Raw genomic sequence first — 11576 nt, forward strand, 5'->3', positions numbered from 1 at the left:
TTTACCACAAATTGAAAGCGTTTAAAGTCCTCGTGCTTTGTTTGCAAAATAACAAAAAGATTCCCGTGAACACCTGTATTACTGAACTGTGATCAGCATGCGGTGTGTGTTGCTTCTTCTGTGTTTGCGTGGGAGTCACCGTGGGGTTTTATTATGGCCCACATTTGCCGAGCTTCGGGGAAAAAACAAAAAACAAACAACACACACTGCTCTGAACACACACACACACACACACACACACACACACACACACACACACACACACACACACACACAGCCCCAGAGGACATACTTTGCAGTCAGTCTTTGCAGGTTCGTGTGTGTGTGTGTGTGTGTGTGTGTGTGTGTGTGTGTGTGTGTGTGTGTGTGTGTGTGTGTGTGTGTGTGTGTGTGTGTGTGTGTGTGTGTGTGTGTGTGTGTGTGTGTGTGCTCATACCTCTCTGTATCAGGGGGGTCACACAGGACAGAAGAGCCTCAGTAAAGGACGTCTGGCAGAGAGACACAAAGAAGTGAAAAAGTCTTTGATAATAATGTCTCACTAATACAGAACACACACACATTAACCCGACCAGCATGACACACACCTCTCCTACACCTCTCCACATTTGTGAGAGCAGATAATCATAGTTTGGTTCGTCGTTTAGACCACAGCTGTAATGATGATTTGAATATTTACGTTATAAAAAAAAAAAATGGGGTGCCGCGGTGTAATAGTGTGTAAACGAGGGGGATGGAGGGGGGATGGGCGAGGTCCCATCAGTGGAGACCACCCAACTAGGGCACCTGTTCATTAACAGCCACTACACGCACACACACACACACACACACACACACACACACACACACACACACACACACCTCAGTAGCTCATCACAGCAGCAGTACATGCAGGTCAAACACCGGAGCAAGCCAAATTGGTCCCGGAAAGAAAACACACATCTTCCTTCCCTACTAGAAACGTCACTCACGCTTTCTTTCTCACACACACACACACACACACAGACACACACACACAGCCTTTAAAATATCAGTGTAAACAAACAAGACCACGTCCTCCCGTATCTGAAGCCACACCGGACTCACCACTGTTTTTCCTCAAACTTCTCGAGCGGCACGGCCACACCGACGCAGAGACGGGCGTCAGGCAGGCGAAGGGGGCACTAAAGAGGGGTAAGAGGGTGTTTACCACCCTCTGAACAACACACACACACACACACACACACACACACACACACACACACACACACACACACACACACACACACACACACACACCACACACACAAACCATGCATAGCCACATGACTATATTACCACTTGCAGCTGCTCACCGTTCTCACCGCCTGCCTTGACAGGACCTGACAAGTGTGTGTGTGTGTGTGTGTGTGTGTGTGTGTGTGTGTGTGTGTGTGTGTGTGTGTGTGTGTGTGTGTGTGTGTGTGTGTGTGTGTGTGTGTGTGTGTGTGTTTGTATGCGTTACACATGATATATTTACAGTACTGCGTGCAGCAACTTTAGACACCGACGTGGCTGAAATACCTGGCGCTCCATTTATCCTTTTTACTGTAACACACGAACCCAAACGAGGCTTCTTGGACCCATAAATCCCTCTTAAAAGCTCTGCAGCGACTTTCTGAACTATTTTTTTTTTTTTTTTTTTAAAGTTACATGAAATTTAGAAACTTAAAATCGATGGGGCTCGACTTCATTACCGGCGGTTTTGCTCGGGCCTCGAGGATCCTGAAACGTTTTCGACATAACGGAGACCGAATAAACTGTCAATTAGTTTTAGACCAGAAGAAATTTAGCAACAAAGACTGCATTTTATTCTCAATCGATGATCGGTCTGAATATTACTGCAGATTTTGAACTTGAATTTATTCCAATATGCATCTTCAAGACTGCACGAGTACATATTATAAAAATTAGCATCATTTACAGTCGATGCAATGGGCTGAAACTAATTGTTATTCTCCATGTGCATGCGATACTGCAGCTACAATATACAGTAACTTTAAAAAAAAAATAAAAAAAATAAAAGTTGCTTATTTTGTCTCATAAACAGTCTAAAACCCCAAAAATATTCAAGTTATATTGAACCGAAAGCAAAACTTATCCGGCCTCGCCGATCTCTCCCTCCCTCCCAACCTTTCGACCCCCCCGAGCCACCGAAAGAGACAACCCGGCTGACCCTGAACGACCCCCGAGTGGGGTGGTGGTGGTGGGGATAGGTGGAGGGGGTTGTCCCCAGCCAGGTAAAAACAGAAGCAACACGTGTCTGGTTAGACGTTTAAAGATGGACAGCTTACCGTGCCGAGGTGTGTTTGGAGGACTCAACATATGAGGTCAGACGTCAAAAGATGGACGCCTCTAATTTAAAAAAAAATAAATAAAAAAAAAAAATCATCGAGACATGAAAACAAAGACGCTGCATCGACCTCCGTCATAGATAACTGTTATTTTTTGAGGTGCCGAGGGAAAGAGAAACCAAGAAAGAACAAAGCAACGGAGCGACTGAGAAGAGAAAGAAATACAATAGGAAATGAAAAACACAAAGAGACGCCGACGTTGCAATAAGAAGCAGGAAGGAAGCGAAGAGCGAGAAACCGAAGACGGGACGAGAAAAACAAAACAAACAAAAAAACGAAAGAGAGAGACAGGAAGCGAAAGTTTGTGTCTGATATCCTGAAGAACCAGTGATTGCAAAATATTTCAGTTTATATGAAATATTTCAAGCGTTTGGAAAAACAACATCATTGGGACCGACTCTGTTTTTTTTTTTGGAGCTGCACGGTAGATCAATGATAGGAGGGCAAACACACGGGACGGGGAACGACCTTATACGGGCGTTCAAAACAAGCTACAAATCGACCTTGAAACAGGCATGAACGGGTATTTTCTGTGCTTGTTACTAAACTATAAAACACAAAGAGACGGCAATGCTGCAAACTGTCCACGCATGAAGTCAGAAATATCAGTTATGCCAAACGGTGAACGTCCGGAGAGCTCCGAGGAAACTCTTAAGATGTCACTGTAATTTAATTCCTGAGGAAAATTATATAAACCAGGAGGTGGGTAATGATAGGTCTCACCCTCGCTGCTATTATCTCCCTCGCTAAAATCTTTCCACGTGGAGACGCCGAGATGAAATTATATGAAGCTCGAAGTCGGTGTGTAGAAACTACAAAGCGTCTCTCTGCAGGCAAAATACCTTTTTTTTTTTCCTCTTTTTTTTTATTATTATCATGTGTAGGCTTGGTGGATGCCAGGAAAAGTGGGATGACTAACTCTTGTTTCCTCCTTTCAGTTTGCCCTGTTGAAGGCGTAAACAACTGCTCAGTTCAAGTAAGCTGCATTCAAGGACACATTGGGGACGCGACCCATCAGTCAATGTGATCTCGCTCTTTTTATCTTCGTCCAATGGGAAGCAGCCGTTTGGAGAAGTCATTATGTGGATGTGCGTGTTGTTGTTTTTTTTAGCTGAAGGTTTTGGATATTTATATGTTAATATTTGCCCTGACGATTAATGAGCTCGACCATTTTTGGCTCCGGATTAAAACAGAAATAATAAAGAGCTACTTGATTGTGAGTCTGTAAACTTATCTACGTAACGTTGGAATAAAATTAGTTTTTTAATAAGGATACAGAAACACAGACACAATTAGAAAACTCCCTAGATTATGAGTACTTCAAAAAAAAAAGGAATATTTTACCTTAGTAAGTCGCTCAGCAGAAAGTTAAAGCAATTTGCATCTATTTTAATAGTTAATAATTAACATTTTATGGTTCACGGTGAAGATTTTATGCTTTTTTTTTGTAAAGTGGACCAGTAAAATGAATATCTTTGGGTTTTTCAATGCTGGCTGGATAAAAACAAATCATCTGAAGATGCCATAGCGGACTATAAAAATAAATAAATTCTAATGTACTTTTTTGACTATTTCCTGACGATTTTACAGACAAAATGCAAATAATCAGGAGTTACTTAGATATTAACTTGAAAATGTATCTATCCTAATTAGACAAAAAAACAAACTGTACATTTAAATCTATATCTATATGAAGGAAAACTATCTGAATACCCTTTTGGGATCCTATTCGGTCAGATCCCCTCAAAATGCTTCAGCTATCTCCGATAACATCTTTTGACAGGTCTGGATGTGATAAATAATTTCATCTGACCCCCACGTGTCACACGACATGATATATTAAGAGGATTCATTTGAGGTTATTATGGTTTATTAAACCATTTCCTTTCCCCCCAACTGGTCAGATGAAATGATGTAGTAGCCCCTTAACACTGGCATCCTAACATTCCTCCTACATCTGTTTCCATTCAGCTGGTTGCACTGTAATTGTACATATACTGTATACATGCCAGTATGCTTTAATCACAGCCTTAGCAAAGTGAGCCGAATTTCATGGTGGATAATTAAGATTTAGAAAAACGATGAAGTTACGGTTTACAAAGCCTGTGTGTTTGGCGAGAAGCCAGGTAACGTAAAATGTGCATATTTTTGAATGGAATATCGTTTCCTCCCGTAGTTTTAGACTGAAGTCTGCAGCTCTCAAGAGCAGCCCGCATTAGACCAAGACACACGTTTTAAGCCCAATAATTTACCTACCAGTTTTCTGCGTACACTTTAGTCTCACTTAAATGTCTTTAAAACAAATTTAAAAAAATTAAAAATTAAAAAAAGACCTTTTTGTTTTCAGTTCTGACGACTTCAAGGGAAGCTGTGTGACATCTGAGCGGCCATGTTGCAGAAAAGTTTAACTCCCTGTTCACCTTGTCCCCCCCCGGAATAAAACCTCTCAGCATTTACACACTAAAAAAAAAAACACACACAAAAAAGAAGAAAGAAAAAAAAAAAAAAAAAACTCGACTTTAAGTCGATTAAAAACTTTTTGTTGTTGTTGTTGTTGTTTTTTGTTTGTTTTGTTTACCGTCACGTGTTACACGAGTTTCAGAAACGCAGCTCGACTCACCGGGACTATTTTCGGCAGGTATTCGTGGCCGAGCACCAAACATCAACACTGGAAACGTGCGACTCCGACTGCTTTTCTCTTCCTCTTTTTGTTTCTCCCCTGTTGTTTTGTGGCCTTTTCTTCGGTATGTCCTCTCTCCCTCCTCTCTCCCCCCCCCACGCCTCCTCTGCTCTCTCCTCGGTCCCGTTATTTATTTCCGTAGAGAGCCATGTTTCACACCCTCCATAGCTGCCTGCCTGCCCGCCCGCCGCCTCCGACTCCGCCGCCGCTGCTGCTGCTGCCGCCCGTGATGAAGTGTACTATTTTTGAAAAAAAAAAAAAGTCACTCCTCTCCTCTCCGGCCCGCCCTGCTCCCTCCTCCCCTTTCACAGAGAGCTGCTCACACAAAAACTTAAATCACTTGACACTTTTAAAAACAAAATCATTTACTTTAAAAACAACAAAACAAACAAAAACAACAAAAAAATGCAGAAGATAAACTGAGATAAATGTTAGTTTAACCAACATGGCCGGATTGAAGTGTTAGGAGGCCCGAGGGCAGAGATATGTTGTTGCCCCCCCCACCCCACCCCACCCACCCCTCACTAAAGAGCGTCATAGTTTTACATGGTTTTAGCCATAGACTGTATATAAAAGTGGAAGTAGCTGAAAAATGAGGCAGATGCAGAAGTCCCTTAAGCTGCAATACCACCGAGTGCCACCAGGGATCGGCTCCAAAACGTCCCGGTGCTAAGTCTCTTAGCAATTCGGGTTTTTTTTGGATGATTTTTTATACGAGACGTTAGTAAAGCGATCCTTAAAGTATCTTTAGGACTATTTTACACCCGAGCAAGATTTTTCCTCACCTTTTTGAAAAAAACAAACAATGCCCAAACAAATATTGAGATGGGTTTTAAAAGTTTATGAAACTATAATGACCCACGCATTATGTGCATTATCATTATATCACGTACTATTTATTTTTACTTTTAGTTCAGACTACAGCTACCCCTTAAAAAAAGCACGTAGTGTTGCATGTAGTATGTGTACGATTGGGACGTACTACTTCTTTATAAAAACTTGAACTTTGACCCACTTTGTCGTATCCGTTTTATCCGTAGCGCAGTGTTTGTAGTAAAAAAAGAGGCGACTTCCCAAGAGATTATCACTTTATGCAAATATGGCCCTTGTGGCCACTTACAGTATTGCAACAACAAAACAAAAACTGCAGATTAAAAAGCATTTTTTTACTACAAACCACGATCATCACAAACGTGTTGACGGGACAAAAAAAAAAGTCTTTGTACTATGAATCTTTTATCTGCTTGGGGGGTTTAATATCTGTTGAAACTTCCCAAGTACTGAGAAAAGTGAGTATTATTTTCTTGGCATCATCCAAATGAGGTCAGGCCAGTGATGGGAAACATGAATGAGGTTACTTCTATGAAAACACTCTCACAGCCTGAAGGGTTTCTGTGTGCTAATTTCTCTGATCAGAACTAGTAAAATGCCTTTTTTTTGTTTTACTTATACTTTAGTTTTTCCTTTATTTATTTTTTTACCGGGAGAAGCTGTAACATTACGGGCGCAACGTCAGCGAGCCTCTGCTCCTCTTCCTCTCTGTGTTGTATTTGAGAAACCTTTATTCTCCAAAGGTTGTGAAATTCACCAGCTGTGTGTGATAAAACTAGACACACACACACACACACACACACACACACACACACACACACACACACACACACACACACACACACACACACACACACACACACACACACACACACACACACACACACACTCATCTACACTGGAGTGTTTTAGACTACTTACAATGAAAGTTTAACTTTAACAGTATCACGTCGGCCAATTATTTTGAACATGTATTGACTTATTGATTGAAATTTAATTAAATTTAATGGTAAATTCCTCAGGATTGCATTCATATGTGAGACCGTTACACCGTCTCCACCTCCCCCAACTTTTGACTTCACTGAAATACTGGAAATCATTATTTGACCTTGCAGCTCGTATTGAGTTTTCACGATGATTGACAGCTTGAATCTGCTGATCACTTTGAGACACACGGCACAGTCCTACCGGACTTCTTGAATAACTACAGCACAGACGGTGAGTTATTCTACATGTGATGAAGGAATGTCTCGATATCTGAAAGAGGAAGAGTCTTTTTAGGGAACTGCGAAACAAAAAAAAATGCAATTCAGGGAAATAATGTACTGCAATGGCTGCACGAGAGGAAACGTCAAACACAATCACAGCACGTGTTACGTCAACGGTTTCCTCAGATCAAAACAAACGCTGCGTTTTTTGCAGTTATTTTTCATTTTTAAATATTTTATTTATTGATTTATTTGCAATAATTATATGAAGCACTTATTGGGATGGAAAAGTCTCTAAAACATTGTTGGTCGTTGAAAAAAATTAGCCAAAATGTTCCGCTGAGACGTATTCAGCAGGATCAATACATAACGACACAACAGGCAGATTTTTTTTGGGGGGGGACAAACAGCCAGTTGTGTAACAACAACAAACATATAGCTCGTAGCAACAAAGCACTGCAAACATGCAGTACTTCCCATCCTGATGCAAATCTGGACTCTGCAACAGCAAAAGAACAGGAAAAATGGAAATCCCGCTGAGCGTCATGTTTACGGTGCAGCGTCGATCAGTGACGCAAACACTCAGATAAAAACTCTGCTGACAGAAACCTCTGCACAACAGTTTGACTTTAAAGAGACTGAATTGCTGTTTCCTGAAAGAAAAAGAGGATTTAAAGTGGGTTTCTTCGAGCGGGGTGAAGATGCGGACGCTCGGCCTTCAGGTGGTTTCCATCTGTGTATTTCTACAGGTATGAAAATGTATAAAATAAAATGGACAGAAATTATTTACAACTAAAGGTCCTGGAAACTGCCGATATGTTTCGAGACAACTTGCCATTGTCTAATTATGGTTGACAAGTTTCATCCTTTTTTTTTTTTTTTATAATTCATTTTATTCCTCGTCACTTCTTACTGTTTTGAGACGAAGTGTTGATTTGCTTTCATAGATACATTCTTATATGTATTTTTCAATTTCATTGTTTAGCAAATTCTCTAAATCTGTTGTGGCGAAATAATGACGAAAATGATTAATTCAGTCAAAAAAAAAAAAAAAAGGCGTTAAAACAACACAATAAAAGAGAAGAAACAGAAATGAATTAAAGTAAAATGAAATTAATTCAAACAGAGAACACTTTGATAGACTTGATTTAGTACTTTGAAGTAAAAAGTGTGGCAGATAAGAAATTTAATTAAAGGCACAGAAAAACTAGAACGGTTTTGACATTTTTAACTCGTAACCATTTCGTCTATTTTTTTTTTTTTTTAATAATCATTTCTTTTGTCTGTGGTTGGTAAATTTGATAAATTATTGCTGGTTCAGATACGGCTATACTGTCGCTGTGAGTTCAAACTCCCATGCATTCATATGTAGCCCAATTTTAGCCCTTACTTCCTTCAGTTGAAAAAAAACCCTTTCTTTAACACATGAATAGTTAAACCACACACATTGAATGAAACACAGTCAACATTTATTACAACACAAACAGTAACCCACAGATAATAATTTTAAAAAAAACACAATAATACCCGGGATTTGATAGTCAGTGTGATGGTACCTTAACGTTGGCCCGCTTGTTGGAGCTCATCTAAATCCTCTTGGAAAAGGTGCAGGCATTACTCGCTGTTCCTCGGTTACTTAAGAGAGCGGTAGATGACAGTCTTTGCAAACCCTGTAGGACACTTAAGTACTTTTCCAAACTATACTTCTCTGCCCATGAACACAAATGCAAATGTACTGTTATGCAGAAATGACAAAGAAACACATCCACGGCGCTACACTAATAAATATGAAAGCGAAGAAAAAGCAGGTAATGATTCACAACCGTCAACACACACACGACCTTTTTGGTATTAAAAGTCAGGGTCAATGACTCCAACCCTGCTTAAAGATTAACTTTCCGAGCTCAATTTTAAACTTCCATTCGCAGGTGCCGGGCTGTTTCCCATCATGCATCATCACGGGCTCGGTAGCCAACTGCGCCTCTCAGAACCTCCGCCGGGTTCCTCCTCTTCCTCCCCACATCACCCACTTGTACCTGGAGATGAACGCCATCGGCGACATCAACTCCAGCTCCCTGTCCGGCCTCGAGGAGCTGCGGGAGCTCGACCTCGGACGGCAGCACGTACCGCTCGTGATTAGAAACGACGCCTTCGGCGGACAGAGGCGCCTGAGGAAGCTGGTGCTCGGCTTCAACGTCGGCCTTCAGCTGGAGCCGCGGGCCTTTCAGGGACTCTCCGGTTTGCAGGATCTCCACCTGGATTACTGCTCGCTGGAGGATTCGATCCTGAAGGGCGATTATCTGGAGCCGCTTTCGTCCCTACAGACTCTCGACCTCTTCGGGAACCGGATAAAGAGGCTCCAGCCTGCGCCGTTCTTTGCAAACATGACTAATTTGAAAGACTTGAACCTCAAGCTGAACAAAATTGACAGGATCTGCGAGTCCGATCTGGTTGGTTTCCGGGGGAAGAACTTCACGTTCCTGAACCTGAACTCCAACCACCTTAAAACGATGTCTGGCGACACTTTCGACTGGCAGAAATGTGGGAATCCTTTCAGAGGAATGTCCTTCCAGATGCTCGACTTGTCCAACAGCGGGCTCAGCTTGGGGAAATCGAAGGAGTTTTTCAGAGCCATCGATGGGACGAAGATCTCCCGTCTCAAATTCTCGGGGCACCTGGGAAGAGGATTCTCCTTCAACAACCTCCCCGATCCGGACCGCAGCACGTTTGAAGGCTTGAGGAACAGTTCGGTCCTCTCGTTGGATCTGTCGAAAAACCGGATATTCGCGTTGCAGCAGGGGGTTTTTAGTCCGCTGACGGACGCCGCGATTGTCGACGTTTCCCAAAACAGGGTGAATCAGATCCACAGAAACGCCTTCGAAGGCCTTCAGGGGAATTTAAGAATGCTGAACCTGTCACACAACCTGCTCGGCGAAGTCTATTCCTACACGTTTGCCTCTCTGACGAACCTTCGAGTGCTGGACTTGTCTTTCAACCACGTCGGTGCTTTGGGTTTTCACTCGTTCTGTGGACTTCCCAACCTGAAGGCTTTGTATCTGACAGGAAACTCCCTGCGAGAATTAGGCTTCCCTGCATCTCTACCGAGTTTAGATTATCTCATGTTGAACAACAATAAGTTGACGTCCTCGTCGGTGAGCGGTGTCGCCCGGTTTGCAGCAAACGTCGCGCATCTGAACGTCCAGGACAACAGATTAACGAACTTGGGGGATGTTTACGCCTTTCTGACTCAGCTGAAACGCCTCCAGGGTCTCTTCCACGGAGGGAACACGATCAGGTGGTGCACGCTCAGCAGACGGGTTGGTCCGAACAACGTCCAAGTTCTGGACCTCCACGGCAGCTCCCTGCAGGCTATTTGGACTCAGGGCAAGTGCCTGAATCTGTTTGACAATCTCGGGCACGTCGCCGGTCTCAACTTGAGCTTCAACGCTCTGCGGTCTCTCCCTGGAGGCGTTTTCACCGGCCTCACCTCCGTGGTGCAGATGGACCTCTCGTCCAACGCCTTGACGTACCTCCAGCCCAACGTTTTACCCAAAAGTCTGAAGTTACTCAACCTGTCCGACAACTTCATGGCCTCCCCCGACCCGGACGCTTTCCGCTCTCTCGGCTTCCTCGACCTAAAGGCAAACCGATTCCGCTGCGACGCGAATCTGAACGGTTTCCTCGCCTGGTTGAAGGAGACCAACGTGACGTTGCTGAGTCCCGTTCAGGAGCTCAGATGTGAGTTTCCTTCCGGTTTCTTTAATGTTCCTCTGTTAGATTTCTCTGCTCAGGTCACACAGCAGTGAAAGAAACCGAGGACGTATCTTGTTTCGGGGATGATGCCGAGAAAATCACGAAGAAATAATCAGCGGAGTCGTTCTCTGGTGTCGTGTATCGTTGATTAAAGTTATACAGGCATATTTTTATCATCCGTATCATAATTTTTTTAAATAAGTGCAGGATTATGTTTGTCCCAATCTAAGAATCCCGATCTGCATGTCTATAACGCTTTGAATGGGAGAATTACCTTCATACTTTGTTGAACTGGTAATCAAATTCATCGTAGCCTAAAACCTCAGTACCTCTTGGACTCTTCAAAAAACTGAATTAATTATCGTTAACTGCCTGTATGTAACTGTTTTAAGTGATTTTATTGATTAATTTGGTTCTTTATTGCTGTTTGTTGGTTTTGTTATGATTGTAATATTGGCATCATTGTACCAAGAATCTTAAATAAAGGTTTAATGAATGAATTAAATTTAAAAAAATTTAAAAAATATGTGTAACAGTACCGGAAAGTAAAAAAACATTTTTGAGAGAGAGTTGAAATTACAACTCATAATGATTAAAAATGTCATGATTGGTTACACAATATCTTTCTCATGATTTTCTTTTGACAAACTACGTGAACACTTTGGTCTTTTCACGCCCTCAAACATCCAAGAAAAAAAAATCTGAAAAACTCATCAATCGCCACGAAATCAAAAA

At 42.2% G+C, this 11576-nt stretch overlaps 2 protein-coding genes across 13 annotated transcripts in view; one reads left to right on the forward strand and one right to left on the reverse strand.

Moving 5' to 3' along the window:
* The window catches only part of dtnba (dystrobrevin, beta a), a 25881-nt gene extending 20620 nt beyond the window's left edge, over positions 1–5261 (reverse strand). For 8 of the 12 annotated variants that reach the window (XM_069715476.1, XM_069715475.1, XM_069715473.1 and 5 more), the window contains exons 1-3: positions 4990–5261; positions 1084–1160; positions 437–488 (exon numbers count right to left, since the gene is read on the reverse strand). The gene's annotated coding sequence lies outside the window, so the exon portion shown is untranslated. Of the gene's footprint in view, positions 1–436; positions 489–858; positions 882–1083; positions 1161–4989 lie in introns of those variants that run through there. The other 4 variants (XM_069715471.1, XM_069715467.1, XM_069715468.1 and 1 more) reach the window with 4 other exon arrangements.
* Positions 5262–7774: 2513 nt separating this feature from the next.
* Positions 7775–11213, forward strand: LOC138630878 (toll-like receptor 5). The gene is made up of 2 exons (XM_069715503.1): positions 7775–7837; positions 9017–11213. Exons 1-2 carry the CDS (start codon positions 7790–7792, stop codon positions 10892–10894), a joined length of 1926 nt encoding a protein of 641 aa, XP_069571604.1. The 5' UTR covers positions 7775–7789; the 3' UTR covers positions 10895–11213.
* Positions 11214–11576: the final 363 nt, after the last annotated feature.

This window comes from Brachyistius frenatus, unplaced genomic scaffold (genome assembly GCF_029030835.1).
Source record: "Brachyistius frenatus isolate BFR_SWC_R1_liver_20210118 unplaced genomic scaffold, ASM2903083v1 Contig_143, whole genome shotgun sequence".
In the NCBI taxonomy this organism is placed as follows: Eukaryota; Metazoa; Chordata; class Actinopteri; family Embiotocidae; genus Brachyistius; species Brachyistius frenatus.

What these genes read in the sequence shown, in the direction of transcription:
- LOC138630878 (XM_069715503.1), top strand. Translation starts at nt 7,790, where the DNA reads ATGCGGACGCTCGGCCTTCAGGTGGTTTCCATCTGTGTATTTCTACAG. An exon ending in CCATCTGTGTATTTCTACAG is followed by an intron (nt 7,838 to 9,016) that starts GTATGAAAATGT and finishes TTCCATTCGCAG; the next exon opens with GTGCCGGGCTGTTTCCCATC.